Below are 22,527 nucleotides of genomic sequence, written 5' to 3'. Positions count from 1 at the left end.
TGCGATCGCACTGTCGGCAGATGTATCCTCACCATCTACCGAATCCGCTTGTCTTTCCCTTCCATATTCTCAGAAGTCTTTCTTAGACTCGGTACGTAGCAGGCGTTAAGACCATGACATGACAGCCCTCATAAGTGTATTGCCCCTACGTCGTTGCTACACGGGCACAAAGGCGTGAAAGTTAACGATATTTATTTGTGCAAGCATTTGGCAAGTTAAAGCTTAAAAAAAAAAAGAAACTTTGGCGGCGATTACGCATTGTTTATTAGAGATAATCTGCGCTAACGTATATTCCTCCTTATGAATTGCAATTTGCTGTATTACCATGAATGAGTGTGTGACGTATGCGTTGCTGTTTTAGTAATGCTAGAACGAGGCACAGCCTATTTGTGCTTCACTTGCTTCGTGTGCTTTCGAGGGATTCCTCGAAAGCGAAAGGTTGTTCACTGACAGCAGCATTAGGGTGATAAGTTCAAATATGTTTGCACCATATGCGAGCTTACTGTTGACATAAAGGCAAATGCAAACACACTGTATCGGTCTAGCATGCGACTATAAAACCAAAGCTAAAACAGATACTTACCATGTGCTAGGCGCATGGCTCTAAGTTAAAACATTAAAGTGCACTCACGTGAATAACAACAAATTTACTACGGAGACTGAGCTGCTATTCGTATCACTCACGTTTTGCATGTTTTATAAGTGTGCATCGCACGCTCTATATGTTTATTATAATAAGAAATTGCATGATTATTGCTTTGTTTTATTTAGGCATGATTTACACGGCCTGACGTCCCAAAGCAACTAAGACTATTTCTAGGGTAGACGGAGGAAGCGTAAGGGGGGGGGGGGGGGGGGGGGGGCTTCTGTTTGCAGCAAAGTATCGACAAGTCCACGTGTCGAAACGTTGGCTCGACCTGCGAACTGAAGCTTCCCCCCTCTACCCTTGTTCAGTGCTCTTTCATATCTGTAAGCCATCTTCTTCATCTCGTTCTACTAAGACTATTTCTGTGTCCGTGGTATGCGTTTTAAGGGTAATTTTATGCGTTAGGTAATATATTCCTTTCCATAGAACTGGAGACTGGGCAGACCAGCACATGCAGGGAGCCAGTTGATTTTCTCGATTTGCACAGTGCACTGACAGTGCAAAACTGGGTTGTGAAAATATCCTTGAAACTTGGACACATTTCGTGTCTCAGCTGATATTTTTGCTAGTTAGACCAAAAATCCCTATTTCAGGCTTTTTTTTTTCTGCATCAGTTGAAAGAACCACTCTAATGTAAAAAGTTTCACAATTTTGAGCTTAAAATTCCCTGAAACACTGTAAAACTTCTGTTTACGCCAGCTTTGCGAATTTCTTGTAAAAGGGAAAAATTCTCGAATGGATTATCACTGGGGAACTCACAACAAGCACGGAAAAGAAGAGCGTTGCTATGAGCAGCGTGAGGCCTCGAACGTCATCTTCCGGGTTATATGTCCTCATTGCGAGATCATCCTCTTTGCCAGGCCAACATAATCGGCCAGAAGGGGATAGGTCGAAGCGGACCCGCGCCCTCTGAGCGGCCGAATCCTTCGCTTGGTGGTCATCATAGCGCAATGTGTCGTGCCTGCAAGACATCAAGGCAATGCAAGCACGGTCAATGCATATTCGGCAGTACCTCTTACAAAAGATGTGCCAAAGTCATGTTGCAGTGGCAATACAAAAAATTTGCGGATGTTGCGTGCTGCAGCACATTGCATTACATCGTTGTTAAAGGAGGAAATGGATTCGATGTAGCAGGCTGTATTTTGTAACAATCCTTTATGTCACGTTTCATGGAGACTTGCCTCTAATATTTAATAGGCTTTTTGTGGTGTAAACATGCCCTCTAGGTGTAACTTTTACCAGTTTTGGCACACATTAGAAAAGGAGCGAATAATTTTAAATAGTAGGCTGATCAGCTCATTTCTGTTTATGCATTTTTGACTATCACGACTAGGTATCTAGCTGTAATTAGAGATTTGTAGCCCGCCGTAATTAGCATATCAGTTCGTAGAATTTATAAAACACGATTACACTCGGCGTTTCGGGACAAAGACTTTTAGTTATCATGAGCCTAAAGCTGCATGCTTCTGAAAACTCTGCGCCCTGATGAACGCCCCCAGCGCCATTTATCATTTGACGCAAAGAGCGACATGGCCTTCTCTACCCCGCGTGATTTGAAACAGCAAGCAGCGGAGAACCTCGTAACGTATGCAGTGCAGGGAAGGCGTTGTGGCACTGGAGCATATAGAGTGACGACGCGGGGGCGCTGCTTAAAGCACGCATGTTTTGAAAGTGTGCCGCTTTTTTCTCCAGGTACGAAAACGTTATTTGGACACGGTGCCGAGAGTAATCGCGTTATCTAAGTTTTAAATCCTAACTTGGGTATTACTAATAACCACCCTCAAAAATGTAATTGTAAATAGATGCTTAACTATAATCATTAAATTGCTATTGGTTCCCATTATTCAGTGTTTTCAAAACTCTGCCAATTCTCGTATAATTTTGCTGCAGAGGGTACATATCTCAAGAAGCATTTCATAAATTACTATAGGGCTGCCTTAAAATGCTGTTTAGATATCTCAACGAAGCATAAACATGCACGAATACAAACAATGCAGCTCATCGTATATTTACCGTCCGTTAACTCAATAATAGAAAACAGCTACAGACTTTATTTGCCGCTCATTGCTGCTGCATCTCCTAGCTTACGCGAAATGGCCGCAGGCACTATCCTGCTTTTGAAGCGAAGTCTTCGAAGTGGAGTGATCAAGGAGCTCTGATAGAAAGTGTGCCTATTTTCCGATACACAATATCTTATATTTTTCCCGGGTAAAATCTATAAATTACTCCGTGGTGACCTTTTTACACAGAGTCGCGTTCAGTGTCATTCGATCGGCTGCCCATCTCTGTCCAACGTGGCACATGACCTAAGTTATATGTTGATTTGCTTTTGTTTCTTGACCTGCCATCTCCGTGGTGCACTTTCGCCCGTTTGTCACGCTTGAGGACTCACTTTCGACGGCACGGTGCCTTGTCGCGGGTGTCGCCCATTGCCGATTCGTGAGCGATGCTTCTCCGTGAACGGCAGCAGCAGCAGCATTCGGCGAACGACGTCCTCAGCACCCGCTCGTAAGCGTGTTGCAAGAGGCAGAGGGCCATCAGTCCGGCGCACACGCTCAGCAGCACCACGGACGCGACGGCCTGAGACGGGAGGACGAGGACGGCAGACACTAATTAGTTTCGATCTGCCGGTCAGGGTATAACGTCGTGCACCTCACTAAAATATCGTATTAGCATTCATCTATGTTTTTTTTTTTTTTCCTAGGAAATTGAGGGTGAAGTATGAGGGGAGGTGGTAAGCCGGGGAGTCGCTAAATCCATGTCACAAGACCCATTCGTACTTTACGGTACTTTCTTCTTCCACTTTTGCTTTCTCTCTCTCTTTCTCTCTCTCTCTCTCTCTCTCTCTCTCTCTCTCTCTGGATATTAACTTCATGTGTTGGGAACTGGCGGATACTATTTCCAAATCCGAAAAGTAGTCTCCCTTTTGCTTTAGCTCTTTTTTCTCGTTTTTGCTCGGGCTAATTCCATCCAAAAGAAGAGAACTTTGCGCAGTAAAAACGGTTGAATCGAGGCCGTGGTTAGTCGGACACATATAAGGGATACGGGAGCAAGAAAACCTATTCGGCTGCAGCCAAGAGTATAAGTGAAACGAAGTGACGTCCTTGGGAAGTTACAGCTATAGCATGGCGGCGGCTGGCGCAACAGGGGAGTAATTAGATGTCACTGGAAAAGGTATATCTTGTAATGAACCCATCTTCGTTAAAAACTATTAGGAAGGTTCTAAGGAAAGGAAAGTTGCCTCATCCACCGCTACCATTTAGTGACTACACTGTTCCGCTCCCGAATACGAGCATGGGGTCAGATCACGATCACGGCGGCCAACTGTTATGGAGATGAAATGGCGACGTTCCTACACACTGAGGCTTCGACTCAGGTAAAAATTCTCCTGTTGTAAAAATGAACGCGAGGTCAGTTCGCTTAGCCTGAAGGCATGATGTCTAAACCGTAGCTTTGAATCATAAAATGTATTATTCATTAGCCATACTGCTTTAAGAAAGGTTCAAACGTTCCAGGCAACTCGATGCGTTTTTTTCAGGGCTTATCTGAACTCTACGTTTGCAAGTAAGAAAGGCACTAGGGATCAGTGGCTTTGGCGATCGGCTGCTAGTTACGAAGTTCGTGCGGTCGAGTTCCAGCCCCGGCAGTCGCATTTTGATGAAAACTAAATGCGAAAATTCTCATGGGCTGCGCATGTTAAAGAGCGCGTTAATGAGTATCAGGTGGTCGAAATAACACAGCTGGATTATTATCTTCTTCTATATCCCCCATTTCGCGATTCTGTTCGTTTATCACGGCGCAGTTGGATGTCCGCCGATGTCGAGACAGTTGCCGCACTTTTCAAGCCCACATAACGGCGGCCGATACCCGCGCCGTCTTTGCCCAGATACTCGGGCGCAAATGTCGTCTAGTAACGCACTTTCTGACAGCTAGTCTTGCAAGTGATCGCTGAGCTAGCGAAGTAGCTTCAAAGCTTTCTCCCGGGAAATTTGGGTTGAAATTAAAGAAAAAAAAAACAGTGCGACATCTAGAAGACCTATTCATTATTAATATAAACAGCGCGAACACGAAGACAAAGGACAAGATAAAAGAAAGTAACACTACAAGCTCTGACTCACAACTATGCCTAAGCCCTTTTTTTCCAAGGCCCAGAAAAAACAAACATGAAGAAAACGAAACAGTCACGTGAAACAACCCCTGGGTTCACCTGCCGCATAAAAAATGACTTAAAAGAGCAAGAGAAGTCTTGCTGACGCTGCACAGAACGCAAAAAAAGGGCTTAGGCATAGTTGTGAGTCAGCGCTTGTACTGTGGCTTTCTTTTATCTTGTCCTTTGTCTTCGTGTTCGCGCTGTTTATATTAATAATGAACAAGTACCAACTCGCCCAACAAAGTATCTTGGTAATCTAGAAGACCGTCGTGTCCGCAAAAAGCGACAGCAACCGCTTCAAACCGCAAACAAAGGGGTCACAGTTTAGCGCCTGTGACACAGTCTCTAGTGAATCTGAGGCTTTATTTCCCTAAGCACTGCGAACAATTCGCCTTGCAGACCTCATCGCGCTAAATCGACATGTCCGGTACAAGTACGCACGATACAGAAACAAATTCCGCATTTGCTTTATTGCCTCTAGTCCACCTGCACATTTCGTTCGCGCCACGCGCAGGGGCTCAAGCCACAATACAGTAAAACTGGGTTAATTTAAATTTCACGGAATACAAGAGAAACTCATTATTTTCGAAAAATAAGAATAATCTATTGAACCCAAAAATTTTCAGAGAGAGAGAGTTCGCATCATACTAAACCAAGGGGTGAACCTAAGTGGTCAACAATTGAACAGTGCCCTTCTGCGTGCACAACCTCGGGGAGATCAAAGTTGAATTGGTTTGCAACGGTACATAAAAGCTTCTGCGTCCAAAGTCACAGTTCCACGCGATGGCGGTGGAGCCTCCTCACAAGCACTGCCGTTGCATTTTCGGAAGCTTCGCCGCACAGAACGCAGAACCATGACCAACGGAAGCGGAGAGTGTCCTCCAAACAGCCGAAGCACAACGCTAACAAATTTGAGGCAAACGCACAGGTGCCATAACGGGAAAACGCCATTTGGAACGAAAAAGAACAGTGACGCGCCAGGCAACGTCCCAGAAAGCGTTTATATATAGAACCGCCAAGAGCTGCCATCGCCGCGCAAGGCGAAGGTTTGAAAACGAAATTTTATGACCGGACTATTTGGTCCAGCCATAGCCCCTCCGATCGTGGCCCTGCCTGTCGTTTTTCGCACGTCTTAAATGCACGAAAGACATGCATTTGACCTTCGTTAGGTTTTGCCATGCCGCTATCCGGACCCAACTCGGACCCTCGACCGGGTCAAGCACAGCTGCGTTTGACGCCCTCATCAACACGCATTATGGGCGGGGCCCCGTCGGCAGTGACGATCATTCTATTTGATGTATAACGGTCGAATATTTATGTTTTGCTGTAGTTTCTTCAGTGCCTGCATTTTACAATGCAATTGACTATACGCCTTCGTCACAAGTTTCTTAGATAATAATAACACAGTTGTTACGTACGCGCCCTCTGTAAGCTAGAGCTTTATAATGCGACCTCAGGTGAACCGCCGAGTTTATGCAAAGACGAATTCTTTTTTCGATATTTCTTTTTAATTCTGACTGAAAAACATATTCATGAAAACTTTGATCTCTGTAGTCTTGCCATCTGGATAAAAATGACCCTCCTTCCTCTGGGCAGTGCTGCAGCCGCATATCCTTCACCCAGATTTCTCACGCGAGAAAGCACTCTAAGCGGGTCAGATCACTTTCTCTCGAAAGTCGGGTGGCACGTGCATGAACATTAGTCGAAGAAAGCTGAAGTTCAAGGTCGATGGAAGCTAAAAATTTTTCTAAGGAGCTTTGAATTCCCCGCGGTGCTCGGTTATCTCAGGTGCTGAGCGTGTTCAGCAATGTGTTACGGCCGACAGTGCGAACGCACTGGTGTAGTCGAATTACCAGAACGAAGTGCTGAAAAATTTCGTCTCATGATAGACTTTGATCTTGAACCCTGTAATATTGTCGCCTATGTCATAGCTCCTCTAACCATTCCGGCATCTAAAACCGTGTTCAAGCGGTAACGTCAAAAAGCCTTATTGTCGACAAACTCCGGTGTCATCGTTAGCGTCGGCGTTGTGAAAGAACGATCCAGAGCAAGCCTATGGCAGCTGGTAGCTGGCACGTGACATGAGCGGACTGCTGGTCTGTTGATAGTGCGGCGTCACCAGAATACATGGCGAGCGAATCTGTCAATATGGGTAGCTTCTTTGACATGGGAATCGAATACTACGGCATCATTAAATCACAAGTCAAACATTCTACTCTTATGTCACGGAGGCGAGCTCAGATCCCGGATGGTCTTTCACATAATGAAATAGTCTACTCTTGTATGCTAACGACAACCTGTTAAGACAACTGATCCATAAATAAGGTGTTTCGTGGTATAAGCGGTAAGTAACTTATTCGTATGCGAACGTGAATCTGCGAGGGAAGCCGCAGAAGGAAGCCATTAACGCTGCCTTGTCATACTCTAAAAGTCGGAGCTTCAGTGTCCCCCCAAAATTTTAATTAGTCCGTATCATCGTATTAATAGACGAAGGCTGCAAGAAGCTGGTCGCTCTATTAGCAATATTCTAGACATAGAAATAGCTTCTTCTTGCTTGCTACCAGCATTTTCTTTCAGGCCTTCTTCCGGTGTTTTTTTTTTTTTCTATTAATCACAAAAACTAAGCTTTTGACTTACGACAATAAAAGGTTAAAAAAAAAAGGTATTGCATACGTGACATTACAGGCTTAGTAGCACGAAATTGCAGCTAAAAGTTAGTTCTTTAACATATTTTGCAGTGCTGTCCTGGTAACAGACAGACAAAATTTAGAACCAAAACTGCATGCTACCTATCATACGCTTCACAACTGACGTTAGCATCGACAATCAAGAAATAAAAAAAAAATAACATTGCCCTGCCCGCAAAGCCAAAAGCATAACCGGTTCAAACAAATATAAAATAAAAGATGGCAAAAAAGAAAGTTCGCATTGTAGAACAGAAGGGAAAACAAAACAAACACTGAAAAAATGAAAATAAGGTTAAAAAAAAAAACGGGAAGGGGGAGTGTACATCAAAAGTATGGATGTGTTTGAAGACGGCGATTTTTTTTTTTTTTTCATTTTTCTTTTACATTTTCAGCCTCTCTTTTTTTTCATATCTAGGTCGCATTCCAATTTATTTATTTTAATAGGGCTTCATAATTTTGCCCTTTCTATGTTTCGGAAAAAGGGACTGTAACTGATTGATTAATATCAATGTAGGAACTGCTGTACTTGTATGCAGATTGACTATTACTGAATGGAAGGAGAGGCGATGTTTAAGTTATACTCTTAGCATTTAACTATTCTCCTATGGTGTCTTGTTGCTTCTTTCTAATTGTATGACAAGACGTTCTCAATCATTAGTTATTGCTCAATGTTATTTTGGGCATTATGACCATAATTTCACCAAGATAAGGAGACGGCTTTTTTTTTTTTTTTTCAAGTATTAGACTTAAGTATTGCTACTTTACTGACCTTTGTATGTTTTGGAAAGAGGGACTGTAACTGACGGATTAATATCAATGTAGGAACCACTGTATTTGTATGCAGATTGATTATTACTGAATGGAAGGAGAGGCGATAGTCAAGTTATACTCTTAGCATTTACCTATTCTCCTATGGTGTCTTGTTGCTTCTTCCTAATTCTAATGCAAGAGGTTCTCAATCATTAGTTATTGCTCAGTGTTATTTTAGGCATTATGACCATAATTTCACCAAGATAAGGAGGCGGCTTTCTTTTTTTTTTTTTTTTTCAAGTATTAGACTCAAAGACTTTACTGACCTTTGTATGTTTCGGAAAGAGGAACTGTAACTGATTGAATAATATTAATGTAGGAACTATTGTATTTGTATGCAAATTGATTATTAATGAATGGAAGGAGAGGCGATGATCAAGTTATACTCTTAGCATTTAACTGTTTTCCTATGATGTCTTGTTGCTTCTTTGTAATTGTATGACAAGAGGTTCTCAATCATTAGTTATTGCTCAATATTATTTTGGGCATTATCACCATAATTTCACCAAGATAAGGAGACGGCTTTTTTTTTTTCATGTATTAGACTCAAATATTGCTACTTTACTGACCAAGAAACATGTCTGCCTCAGGGTACGGCACATATTCATCCGACGTGTATGTCCAGGGGGCGTTTGAGAACAGCGGCCGCAATTGCTCAAACCGAGGGTAGCGATATGATACCGGCCAGTGCTTTGAGGGCCTACTTTAAGAAACAGAATGATTGGTTCATCGCTCTTATGATAACATATTGTAGTGCTCAACCTGACGAAAGCATGTGAAGTCAGTAAACTAACTTTGCTGTTTGCTTTTTTTTTCTTTTTCATGCTGAGTCCATGGGGAGTGTTATAAAAGAAACTTGCAGAGCAAAATACTGCAGGTGCTCAACCAAATGAGAGCAGATGAATAAAACCACTCAACGAGTAGGGAGTGTTGGGCCACATTGCCTATAAGAATAAAATCCGGAGTTGACCACTTAGTGGACGTGACTATGTTAGTAGCCTGGTAACGACCGCCTCCGGTTGATGTTCCCAATGTTCTCTGGTTCCTCTCCCTCCAATGCAGTGACGGAATTCTAGGTCAGCAAATTATTTTTTTATGATCTGGCAATTTGTTTAATAATTTTATATAATTTAGGATTTTTAACCAATTCGGGCTTATGTCTTGTCACCTCTGCTTGTGTCAGATTTAGAAGTACAAGAATTTGTTCAAAACACAGCTGCGTTCCTTTAGATCGTGATCATCTACTATTGCGGGTTTTGTACAAATGTATTCTTCACTGTCTTGCGTGCCGAATATTTTTAGAAAAAAAAAAGGAAAACTTCTGTGATCACTTATTGCTTGTGAAGAGATATATAGTTTGTTGAGAAAGATTTAAGCATGTTTGAAATATTTAGAATCCACTCATAACTATATATGAGTGTGAGTCCTGTTGTTGGCAGATTATATTCCACTTCTTTATTGATTCTTTATACAATTATCTTTTAAGAAACTTTTCATCATTGGATGTTCGATAAATAGGCTTTGAAATCTTGCTTTATTGGCTGATTTGTCCGTAATTTCGTTTCCTATTATTCTATGATTAGCCTTGATATAAGAAAGAGAGATTCTCTAAGCAGTGCCTTCAATTACAATTTAGTCTCTAATATTTTGGATAAACAACAACTGTTGTGGGGGTTACGTTACGAATTGTTCGTGAGCGCGCATTAAATCTTGCTATTTTTCAGCTGTGTTGATGCGCAAGAAAGTATTACACCACAAAAAAAAACGTAAATTTCCGTCGTATTCCCTACGCATTACTGTGTTTCGCGCGCCAGCATGCCTTACATGTTCTGATCAGATGTTAATGCGAGCAGAAAAGGAAAACGTGTAAAAAATATCGTCATCAGCAGATATTAGTCAGATCAGAATAAAAGCCTCTCGCAATAGCGCACAGCAAAATATGGGGAGGAAATGCCCCCCCCCCCCCCTCCAAATAGGCACGAGGGACACGAAATGCGTTAGTGCTGCCACTCTGGCTAGTTCCGGAACTTCGAGCTTCCGATAGAAGATTACGAAGGGACATTTAAAACCGGAAACGTGCATGAATGCGAAAGCTCACTCGCACGATGCGCTATCGGGCCATCCGCTCACCAAGCTTTCTTCTGCACCGCGCGCCGTCATGTTGCCAATAGCCTTGTGTCCCTGTACTCTTCCTGCTTCTCAGATGGCGCCCTCCCAATTGATCCCCCTCCTTTTACGACACCCGCGGCGCTAAGTCGCGTGCTCAGTTGAGACGTTTAAAGCGTGCATTGGAGGCACATGAGCCATCTGTTGGAATCCATGTCGTAAACTAGCCTCCACCTTGACATGCCGATACATGATAAATTGGAAGCGATATAGTAGGATGACACTACCCGAAACGATGTCAAAAGAGCCCTTGCGCCATAATAAAAATACTAAAGTGTGAAAGTTACGCAACAGTGTGATAAAGAGTGATCGTTGTCTTATGCTATGCCGTTCAAGAAAGCGGTGTTCCAGGGGTATCTGCTGCATAAGCCATTGCCCCGCTCGCAGTCATCCTAATGGGCACAATCTAGTGTTGAAAGCAACAATGAGATACGTATTTTCATGTAATGAGGCAAGCAGCGATTTTGCATTATAATAAGAGTGTAAACGGTGACCCCTATTCGTCCGTAATAATCAGATTGTAATGCGTGTATGCAAAAAAGTAACTATGCTTGTATCATGCAGCTGGCTGAGAAATAGGACAAATAAACTAGAAAGGCATCTTGGGACTACGGATGGCTGTACACTTGGAAATAAATTTCGCAAGTGTTATTCGGAGACACAATGCGGGCCAAAATTCCCGCTCAACAGCGGAATAGTCTCGAAAGACACACTTTGCAATTAGAGAATAGAGTGCCTGGGGAGAAAGCAGCGGCATTACGCCACCAGAGCACGGGAAAAAATTAGGAAAGAATGCTCGTTTACAGGCCCTACTGCTTGGCGCAACCCCACGCTGGCAAAGATTGGTCTCTTTCCACTTCGAACCAAGCCTTAATTTGCTGCAATTCAAGAAAGCTGACCTCGAACGTCGCTATCCATTTCAGCTATTCTTGCCGTTTGTCTGTTGTCTAGAGGAAAGATGAGGCAAATAATATGGCGAATGTGGTCAAAGTTTTCTTTTTATTTCATTTTCGTAAGCCTTTGGTGTTTTATCAATCGCAAGCTGGCAAATTACATCAAAATGTGCTGTGCACGTTTTGAGATTACTTTTCTACGTTCATGCGTGAAAGTGTGTGTGCGTGTGTGTGCGTGTGCGTGTGCGTGTGCGTGTGCGTGTGTGTGTGCGTGTGTGTGTGTGTGTGTGTGTGTGTGTGTGTGTGTGTGTGTGTGTGTGTGTGTGTGTGTGTGTGTGTGTGTGTGCGTGCGTGCGTGCGTGCGTGTGTGTGTGTGTGTGTGTGTGTGTGTGTGTGTGTGTGTGTGTGTGTGTGTGTGTGTGTGTGTGTGTGTGTGTGTGTGTGTGTGTGTGTGTGTGTGTGTGTGTGTGTGTGTGTGTGTGTGTGTGTGTGTGTGTGTGTGTGTGTGTGTGTGTGTGTGTGTGTGTGTGTGTGTGTGTGTGTGTGTGTGTGTGTGTGTGTGTGTGTGTGTGTGTGTGTGTGTGTGTGTGTGTGTGTGTGTGTGTGTGTGTGTGTGTGTGTGTGTGTGTGTGTGTGTGTGTGTGTGTGTGTGTGTGTGTGTGTGTGTGTGTGTGTGTGTGTGTGTGTGTGTGTGTGTGTGTGTGTGTGTGTGTGTGTGTGTGTGTGTGTGTGTGTGTGTGTGTGTGTGTGTGTGTGTGTGTGTGTGTGTGTGTGTGTGTGTGTGTGTGTGTGTGTGTGTGTGTGGGTGTGTGTGTGTGTGTGTGTGTGTGTGTGTTCTACCAAAGGCTTTGTATTAATTATGCATGCTGTCAGTTCCCATTTGCCTAAATGCAGTGGTTTGATTAAAATTGTTCAATGCGGAATGCATCGGATCTCGTTCAGGCGATAGATCGAGGCAAGAGGTCTTCTGCGAAAGTCGTGAATTCAAAGAAAATGTTGAGCGGGCCATGAACTCTGCCACTAATTGCGCTTCGCGGGGGCCTGGTCCCCAGCCACACCTTAATGACAGTGATAAGCGTTAATTTAGGTGTCCCGTGCTTCGTACCAAATGAGTGCCTCGTACACTTCCGATTAAAACGATGCCTCTTTGGAAGCCTTGACCAACCCAACGGTGCAATTCTACATCAAATAAGCTGACGTATATCATATAGCTAATTTGGCCTGAGGTCAGTCAGCAGAGCACATAATTTGGAGACATTTCGTTCTGAAACTGTTGCGCTTGATTGCAGCATGACAAGCTTGGAAATTGGTATAAATGTTCCACGGTCTTTCTATCTGCGCTTAAAAAATTTACAAGGTGGAAATTGGCTTGCTCATATTATTGCCAAAGTAGGTTCGGCTCATATTTTTAGCAAGAACAGGCAAAAAACATTTTGTATCGCGCTTGGTTGCTTGGTAATGCTCTCGTTGTCTGCTTACTGCATAAAAATCGTTAAATATTTTCTTACCAATCGTTTCAGCCCTGTAAAAAAGGGCTTAATATGTTTACGGCTACATATTGCTAGCTAATGACATAGAGCGCATACTAATTACAGCTAAATTTGTGTTTTACGTGTGTAATAGCCCAGATGAAGGTTAACGCCTTGTTAGAGCAATTCACGTGCTGTCAAATTTGAACTCTGAAGGATTCGCTATACAGACGTGCTGCCTCGCGCCCTATATCCAAGGCTTAAGCATCACGAGGTATCAAAGGAAGTATTTAACAGGTTAAGCACAGCTCTAAACGATTGGTGTTCGATATTTATGTTTCATTTAAAATGCATAAAATAATAGTTAATTGCGATTATGAGAGAACGAAATGCGACTGCCAGCGTATCGTGTAGAATATGCTGACAGAGATGCACGTTAGGCCCACAGCATAGTATTTGTTAGCAAGAAGTAATAAAGAACGCACAATGCTTTTTATTCGGTTTCGCGCTAAGTATTAGAGACTTGCTGAGAATAAATTCACAATCATTTCAAATCTTGTTTGGCATGAAAGTTAGGGCTGAAAATCTCGCTTTTTAGATCTTCTTATTTTCACTTTGAGAAATAAAAGTACAACAGCGGTTAACGAAAAAAAAGAGAGGAATGCATATCATCACGCTTTAAAGACACCTGCCCCGTTGCGCGGTCTACTGCGTTTGTTGTTATTGAGCCACATCACTTCCACTTGAATGAATGGCGCAGAGGGAAAAATGCGCTCTTTTAAACACAAGATTAAGAGACTGAATCTTTTCATACAGCTTCAAAACAGTGTTTCCGCAGCTCTGTTCCAGCGATTTCTACGCTTTTGTTCCTAGAGTTGGCTTTTTTGATGCACGCACCTGTGTGCGGCAGAGAACGCTTTACAGGCGAATGTTAAGGTATATTCTGGCGGCTGGCAGGAAGAGCCTGAAGAGAAAGTTGCAGAGTTGGCTTTTTTTATGCACGCACCTGTGTGCGGCAGAGTACGCTTTACAGGCGAATGTTAAGGTATATTCTGACGGCTGGCAGGAATAGCCTTAAGAGAAAGTTGCATGCTTTTGTTTCTAGAGTTGGCTTTTTGATGCACGCACCTGTGTACGGCAGAGCACGCTTTACAGGCGAATGATAAGGTATATTCTGACGGCTGGCAGGAAGAGTCTTAAGAGAGCTTTCCGGCCTAGCTACCGGAATGGCTTATGACAGTGTGCTACGGTGGACTAGTTCACGGTCAACTGACTTTCCGTTTATGGTCGCATGACTAAGTGACCGCTTTGCTATTTGTGCATTATAATTCATTACCGTTATTTTATTGTGAACAAATAATTGAAATTATATTAAAGATCCCCAGGTGGTCAAAGTTACTCCGTAGCCCTCCACTACAGCTCATCTTTCTCTCTTTCCACTTTCACTCCCACCCTTCTTTCTTCCTGTACGGCGCGGTCTAGGTGTCCAAAGAACAAGTGTGACAGTTACTGCGCCTTCCTTTCCTGTGAAGCAATTATTATTATTATTATTATTATTATTATTATTATTATTATTATTATTATTATTATTATTATTATTATTATTATTATTATTATTATTATTATTATTATTATTATTATTATTATTATTATCATTATTATTATTATTCACCAAGTCATATATTGTTAGATAAAATATATTAGATCTACCTCCCGTAGACAAATTGTACGTATATTATCTTTAATTAGCTCATAATTAATAAAATTGAACATCCGCAGCAGCAAGTGGCATCCTGGGATAGCTTACGTGGAGTATGATTTCTCTGGACGAATCTTAAACTCAAACTACAACATTAAGTCAAATGTCGTTAGATAGCTACATCGAGAGATTGCGCTAATTATTTGGAGGCTTAATAACTAGCGTTCAATCACTGAATGCCTATATCAAGAAATATTACGCTACCCTATTTAGAAGTGAAATAATTACCATTAAATAGTTGACTTTATTAAAATTGAACTTTACCTAGAGTGGCAACTCATATATTTTTGTGACAATTTCGAAGAGCATAATCTGAAAATACATATTGTCACGTAGCCGTTTAGGCCCGTAACCAGAAGGTTCGTTTTTAAGGGAGGTTTATCAGCAGGCACAGGAGAATAGGTCCAGAGCGCCGAGAGACAGCAGCAAACTTCAGCCTCTTCGAATCCAACGCCACGAGGCCGCTTCTTCAAGTCCGCGCACGAGACTCGCGATGAGCAGCCGCCTAGCGGCTGCTGTTGCACACGCTACATTATCATCGTAGAGCTACGGCTCATTCTTGATTGTAAAAAGGGTTAGCCACTGTAATTTTTAGCGGCAGGCGCACGCCGGAAATATACCAGCTAAATCTTTCGCAATTTATTGTAGAATATATTGTAGATTTTTCAAATTAGCTTATTCAATGTCGCAAAGATGGCGCGGCGGCCGCCACAGATGTATTATGCTCTTTACAGTAAGTAATTTTAATCCATAAGACTATTTTATTCATATTTTATTTCAGTTTCCGTACCGCGCTTCATGCTCGGGCAAAACGTAAAGTGGCGTTTTATTTTTGAGTGACGCACCCGCTACTTCCGTTGCTGCAGTTTTTGGGGAATGGCAATACGCGTCGCCGACACCCTACCCCGTCCCTGAAGCGCCGCTTAAAATCGTGCGCGTAGAATAAGCAGCCAAATAAGGCAATAAAAGCTACCCCACGCCGAGCAAGACGCGCCCATTAGGGCTGCTGCATTGTCGTCTAATTGCAAGCTGTGAACTCTATAAGCACATTTGTCGGATCATGCATTTTATTATTTGATTTTATAACATTACTCCACGAAGCACCTTAACACGTATTTATTGGCCGTGTTTTATCTCCCCCTTCAATTCTATTATTTCCCTCACCATCCTTCTTTCAATCTTTCCCTCCCGAATCACCCTACCAACACAGAGTAGCATACCAACGAAATCTAAACGCCGGCAAAATTCTCTGTTTTTCCACTTTTCCATTAAAGAGTCTCTCTCTCTCTCTCTCTCTCTCTCTCTCTCTCTCTCTCTCTCTGCATTGTCGTGGTCGTCTGCTCGACACTCCTGCACAACAGTGACATCATCAAGCAAAATAAAGTTTTCATTCATTCATTCCTCTTTGCCAGAGGAAACCGAGAGTCATGGGAGCAGTGCTTAAAGTCTTGCTCCATGGAAGGGGTGTCTGTAGTGATTCAAGCACTGGTGGAAAGGGAAATATAGAGAGAAAGAGAAAAAGCAGCTGATTGCATGCTTAGCACATCGTTTTATATAAAGGGGAGAGATCGTTATGTTTCTCCATCTCTGGTTTTCGAAAATGTATTACTGGTTGTTATTAATACTCCCTGCGAAACTCGAAACGATAGAGAAGAAATCTTCCGATTACATCACTGAGGAGAACAAAAATTGGTTGCCCGTTTTTGTACTCATACAGTCCTTTTACTTTCAAGCTCGGGTGTGTGTGTGTGTGGGGGGGGGGGGGGGGGGGGTGCGTGCGCGCGTGCGTGCGTGCGTGTACTTGCTTACGTGCGCTTTGCGTCCGTGATTTGAGCTGTATGAGTGTGTGCGTGTGTGTGTGTGTGGGGGAGGGGGGGGTGCATGCGTGTGTGTCTGTGTTCGACGCGTACGTGCGCACGTACGCATGCAGACTGGTGTACAGCTGACTCCAAGTTGGACGTATTTGTACGCTGAATCTGATAAACTACACTGCGCCTGCGCAAAGTAAACAGAATGATATTTCGGCGGAGCGTGCGCCTTCATAAAATGGGAACATGTTCCGACAGCATAGTATTCTGCCTTGTTAGCGTCTACAAGGTTCTGTTCCACGGAGCTCTTTAGTGACAGACCAGCACTGCCACGTTGCACTTCGGAACACGCAAAGAAGTAGGCCAAGAAATAAACAAAACAATATTATTTACAATCGCGACGTTGCATTACAGAAAAATTATGATTCACTGTTTTACATGCTGTATTTTGCTTTCAGATTTGTGCATGCATGCGATTAACATATTTAGCTAGTGCATTTGAACGATGTGTGCTATGCGTTTTAAACGACGAATCGATGGATCAAGATTCCAAAAGTGCTAAAAGTCAGGCTAATAAATTTGCTTACCTGTACCTTTATACTTCAAGAGTTCGAGTTTTGTTGTATGGGGCACCCTGTACTCTTTACACTAGTGTCAGCAATATCTGAAAACCCTGAACGGTCACTGGTGTTTTGTCACGGTAACAACAGCCCTTGGTTTAGTTTGTTTTATGGGATTTAACGTCCAAAAGCACTCAAGCTATTATGGGCGCTGTTGTGGAGGACTCCGGAAATTTCAACCACCTAGGCCTCTTTAACGTGCACTGATATGGCGCAGTACACGGACGCCTAGCTTTTCTTCTACATCAAAAAGCCGTCGCCGCGGCCAGGATTCTATCCCGCGTTGATGGGTTGAGCAGGGGAGCGTCTTGACCACTGAGCCACCGAGGCGGGGCAGCAAGTGAAAAAGTATCTATGCTGATGAGCTATTCAGATATTTTATCCTTCTTTTTCGCTGCTAAAACCATTAACTCTCTAGCATTACTATGAGTACAACGCTTCACTGAGATGCCTTACCCTATCAGTGAAATTTTCTCAATGCCTGGCCATTGTGTTTCTTCTTTTTAGCCTCATACTGCTTCTTTACTACACGTTATTAAATTATGAGGTCGGCTTTTTTCGTACTACGCAGAAACATGGCACAGAAATGCGTAGTTTAAACTTCTCTTTATCTGAGTTCTAAAAGCAAAACTTCCAGCAAACATGGTATCAGCTTACGCTAGATATTTTAAGGCGCAGCCCATAAGACATAATCAAAGCCTGTTCAAATTATGCTGCAGCGAGGCTAACGCACGGTAACGAATAGTGATGTTTAAGTCCAATACATCCATTAGCTATTAGTGCGCAGGCATTCTAATAAAGTCACTCTAAAAGAAGTGTCAAATTTCTATTCATTATTCTTGTTCGTAAGAAAACAGCCAGCCGTTCTAAGCGCAGCACATTCAGTCTATGAACGCCAGACAGGTTCATAAAGATGAACTCTAAACGTATTAGGGAAGGTCTGGGTTACCTGCTCGTGAGCTTGTATACTGGGCATCTTTATAGTAAACAGCACGCGTTGTTCTGCTTCGTTTCGACAATATACGTGCAAATATGCGCACCCTGCACAAGTAACCACTCTGCATAACTGAACATGCGCAGAACATAAGGAGACGGGGTTTTCATACCTAACGCTGCTGCCTAAATATAACCTATAGAAAAACTGCAAATTTGATCTAGCTTAATTTTTTTGTTTTTTTGTTTTTTGAAGGGGGCCCGTGAGAAGCTGCACGTTGACGCATTACAACAAACGTTTTGTGCACCTTCGCCTAGTCTTGAAGGACTGTCATACTTTCCTTTGTTCAGTATTCGCGCAAAGTAGAATCTATAGGGCTCGGTTATGGGCGAAACATAACTGTTACTAAACAGCCCGCACAGGTGTGTAGCTACACCCGGTAAGAAAAAATAGCGTTATACCGTGCTATATGCGCCGAAGCTTTAAATATTCTGCATAGTCTGCCCCTACAGATACTCTGTAACGGTAGCAGTTAAGCAACGAAACACGTACAGCTCGCGAGTGACACCATGTAGAATGTACGGCAGATATGCAAACGGCGCCGCTGCCCAATAAATAAATGTGTAGGATTTACACACTCTGCTATGACAGCGTTTCCTTTAATTAAGCTCAACCATAAAATCGTTTAACCAAAATACTACATCTGCGTGTTTTAAGTTTAGTGCCATGTAATGTGAAGAGAGGATTAGAAAAGTAGGCTTGTGCATGATATCAGCGAGTGACTGAAGCAGTTTTTGTGCTCTTACCCGGAGCGGATACGAATGTAGCATTTCATGCACGGATTTGAAACACAGATTGAACGGCGAACTTTTGAGTTCGAGAGGTTCACAGTTTCAGTACGTTCGGAGCGTAAACAATCACAATGGCTAGCAGGGGAGTGCGGCCATTGCCGGTAAAAAAACACAGCGGCTCGATTTACTGCTCGCAAATTGCTATTACAGCTATAAAAAGCGAACGGCGCTGATAGCCCGATTTCTGTGTATATAGCTTCACTGGGGAAAGGCTCACTGCGCTATCATTTATGCATACGAAACACGAAAGGTCCCTGTCAGAAGCGCAGTCTGGAATATATCCTGTGAGCAAGCAGTGCTCCCACGCCGACAATGTCCATTCTGGCGCCATTGCAATCGCTGTCGATGCAATGGCATGTTCGCTCAGGCCTTCAGTTGTACCTTTCGTAACGTGGAGGCTGTTCATTTGAGCCAAATTTGCGGCAACACTGGTCGTCTGAGTGATGATTACGGTAATTCAGTCTAAGTTGTTCATTGCATTACTACGCGGAAAGAGTGCAGCGTGAACTGGCAGGAGAGTTAGGCTCTTAGCCATATAGTTTTCTTCTGTTTCGTCCATTGTTGCATCTTTTGGCTGCTGTTGAGCTGGTTCAGCAACCAATAAAAATATCAAAATCGTTTTCTTGCACAACACAATTTTTATTTGTCTTCCTCTCTGTTTGATTGCTCGTCTCTCTGTGCGTCCGTTTACTTGCATGTTTGTTTGTGCGTCTCTTCATCAGCTTTGTCTGTCTGTCTGTCTGTCTGTCCGTCCGTCCGTCCGTCCGTCCGTCCGTCCGTCCGTCCGTCCGTCCGTCCGTCCGTCCGTCCGTCCGTCCGTCTGTCTGTCTGTCTGTCTGTCTGTCTGTCTGTCTGTCTGTCTGTCTGTCTGTCTGTCTGTCTGTCTGTCTGTCTGTCTGTCTGTCTGTCTGTCTGTCTGTCTGTCTGTCTGTCTGTCTGTCTGTCTGTCTGTCTGTCTGTCTGTCTGTCTGTCTGTCCGTCCGTCCATCCGTCCGCCCGCCCGCCCGCCCGCCCGCCTGTCTGTCTGTCTGTCTGTCTGTCTGTCTGTCTGTCTGTCTGTCTGTCTGTCTGTCTGTCTGTCTGTCTGTGGCCCGTCCGTCCGTCCACCCGCCCCCCCTTCTGTCCGCCCACCGCCTGTCTGTCTGCCTGTCTTTTTATTTGTATGTTTGTATGTTTGTTTGTGCACTTGAGATTGATTGATTGATTGATTGATTGATTGATTGATTGATTGATTGATTGATTGATTGATTGATTGATTGATTGATTGATTGATTGATTGATTGATTGATTGATTGATTGATTGATTGATTGATTGATTGATTGATTTGTAGGAAGAGAAACGCGCGGTAACTGTCTCACTTGTTAAGAGGCAATGACCGCAGCCGCACCAGAACGTGCAGCTGCGGTCATCATTCGAACATGCGTAGAGCATGTTCGAAAAAGAAAACGTACCAATCATCATCAGCCAGATTCTACCGACTTCAGGGCAAAAACCTATTCCATATTACTCCAACTAACCCGGTCCTGCGCTAGCCGCATCCACTTGACTCCTGCGACCGTCTTAACCTCATCCGCCCACCTAACTTTCTGCCGCACCCTGCTATGCTTTCCTTCCCTTGTAATCCGATTTGGGAGCCAACTTACTTAATAATGAATCACAAATCAAATTAACATGCGTCCAGAGGACAGCTTCAGTCCGCAAAGTACGTGGCTTTAGCTCTGAGACTCACATCCAGGTCATTGTTAATTTGTTCCAAGAATATGTTCCAGAGTTGCCAAGAATATGTTCCATCTTCCTGCCCTTCTTCGCCTTGGATTACTGATGAAATCCTGCTAGTGACCTATAGATTCCTATCTTCCAGTAACAATCTATACCACTGGACGTACAGGCAACAAACACAGTAAGGAAAGCAATGCGAGGATGAAGTATTGAGCTACAAGCTTCACTGAGCTTGTGAGCCGGTCGGGTAGGTACGAGTTCAGTGGCTGCTCACTTACCTCACATTCGCCGTTGAAGAAAAGGGGCACCTCCACTTCTGCGTTGCTCTGCGGTCGACAAACGAGGCGGCCGACAACCATCACAGTGGCCGTCAGGATGACCGGCACTCTGCCCCAACAGAGTGGAATAGAAAGGTATCGATACAAAGATCCCTGTTAGTTACTGCAATGCACGCCGATGCTCTAGTGCACAAAGGCGTACATGACAAATAATTCAGTACGCTGTGTCGATTGTAATGCCTGAATTAATAACCGTGCTAATGATGCAATTGTTGATTAAACCAAACGGGAAAGTAACTTTTTCTGTTGTAGTTGAGAAAGACCCTAAAGCGATGCTCCGAGTTCCGATGCGGCAGTCTTTGTTTAATACATGCAACTTATTTTACTCTCGTGAGACAATGCTTGCGTGGTAGTTTTCCGCATGCAATTAATAAACCTATTGGTGCAAAAAAAGGCCTTCCAAATGATTTTCTAACTGACAAATTTGATTGTTTCCTTGTTCCTCTCTCCCAACTCCTTTTTACATCCTTCTGGCCTCTCTGCATGTCCCTCTTGTTTCTTGCATTCGTCACTCTCCCTTCTCCCCTGTCATTTCCTTCTTCCTTTTGTTCACTCAGTACTTCCTTCCTTTTTTCACAGTTCTCTTCACTTTCATTTGCTTCTTTCTATCATTGCTTTTCTTTTTCAAGTCCCCGATTCCATTTGTTCCATTCGCTTTTTTCAATTTCTTCCCGTTCTCTTCTTTTTTTCTCCCCTTATTGGTCCCTCTTTGACAAAAGTTATTTCCCCAGGTGGTCGAAATTTCCGGATTCTTCCACTACGGCGTCTCTCATAGCCTAAGTCGCTTTGGGACGTTAAACCTCACAAACCAAACCAAACCAAACCATCTCTGCTCTCCTTAGCGTACCAAAGGCAAAACAGCGCCATTTACTGCAATATATTCTACGTTAAGCTTTCTTTTGAATAAGGAATGGCTCGAGCACTCACTGAGAGGCGCGCACGCACACGCGCACGATAAAAGCATGCGTCTATCTCGCGCATTGCCATTCTCCTCGCACCCCCCCCCCCCCCCCCCCCCCCCTCTTGTACACTGGCCCACAGAGATGGTAAAATCAATAAAAGATGCACGACGCCTTCACAGCGTGTGGCATTTTTGTTCGCGATTTAGTGCTTAGGTATTCGGAGAACAAAACAATATCAAAGCATCTCCTTTGCCGAAGTTTATTTTTTCCTTCACGTCAGCGGCATTTGTAAAGTACTGAAAGGTGAGGAAACGAGGTTGCTGCACAGTTTCCGCGAAGCGTTAAATTTTAATTGCCGCTCGTCTTCGTTAAGGAATATAAATGAAGAGTGTCGGAGCTTGCGAGTGATGTCGTACGCTGCATTCTCCTTCTTCTTGGGACAAGCATGAAGCATGAAACAGGGAGCGCTAAGCCTTGTCCCGCACTAAGCAGCGTAACAAAAGAAAGTTGAAAGTGAAAAAAATAAAAAGAAAACCTGCTATAGAGCCTCCTTAGCTTCCTGGTTTTCTGCAACATTCAGTTTCGATTTTCACATTCTAACAAGTACGAAGTATTGAACCGATTACTGAACTTTGGTGAGCGTGGGCAATTCATCTTCGTTAATTAAAAAAAAAACTAGCCTGTAAATCGCTGACCATGCATATCTTCTTTCCCTATGAAAAGGAGGTGCCACCACTCCAAAAACAGATGTGTTGGCCCACACTCACACCCCGA

General features: G+C 43.4%; 1 protein-coding gene across 1 annotated transcript in view; it reads right to left on the bottom strand.

Annotated features, from left to right (window-relative positions):
* The window catches only part of LOC146199062 (lysosomal cholesterol signaling protein-like), a 79,290-nt gene that overhangs the window by 10,499 nt on the left and 46,264 nt on the right, over positions 1 to 22,527 (bottom strand). Inside the window, exons 8-10 of the mRNA XM_084592029.1 lie at positions 20,792 to 20,900; positions 3,039 to 3,226; positions 1,406 to 1,607 (exon numbers count right to left, since the gene is read on the bottom strand). Coding sequence (XP_084448155.1) covers positions 1,406 to 1,607; positions 3,039 to 3,226; positions 20,792 to 20,900 — 499 coding nt within the window. The remainder of the gene's footprint in view (positions 1 to 1,405; positions 1,608 to 3,038; positions 3,227 to 20,791; positions 20,901 to 22,527) is intronic.

The sequence above is a fragment of the Amblyomma maculatum genome, chromosome 2 (genome assembly GCF_055883805.1).
Source record: "Amblyomma maculatum isolate TAMU_Amacu chromosome 2, ASM5588380v1, whole genome shotgun sequence".
Taxonomy (NCBI): domain Eukaryota; kingdom Metazoa; phylum Arthropoda; class Arachnida; order Ixodida; family Ixodidae; genus Amblyomma; species Amblyomma maculatum.
The sequence above is the reverse complement of the archived record's forward strand: the minus strand, read 5'-3'. Positions and strand labels throughout refer to the sequence as shown.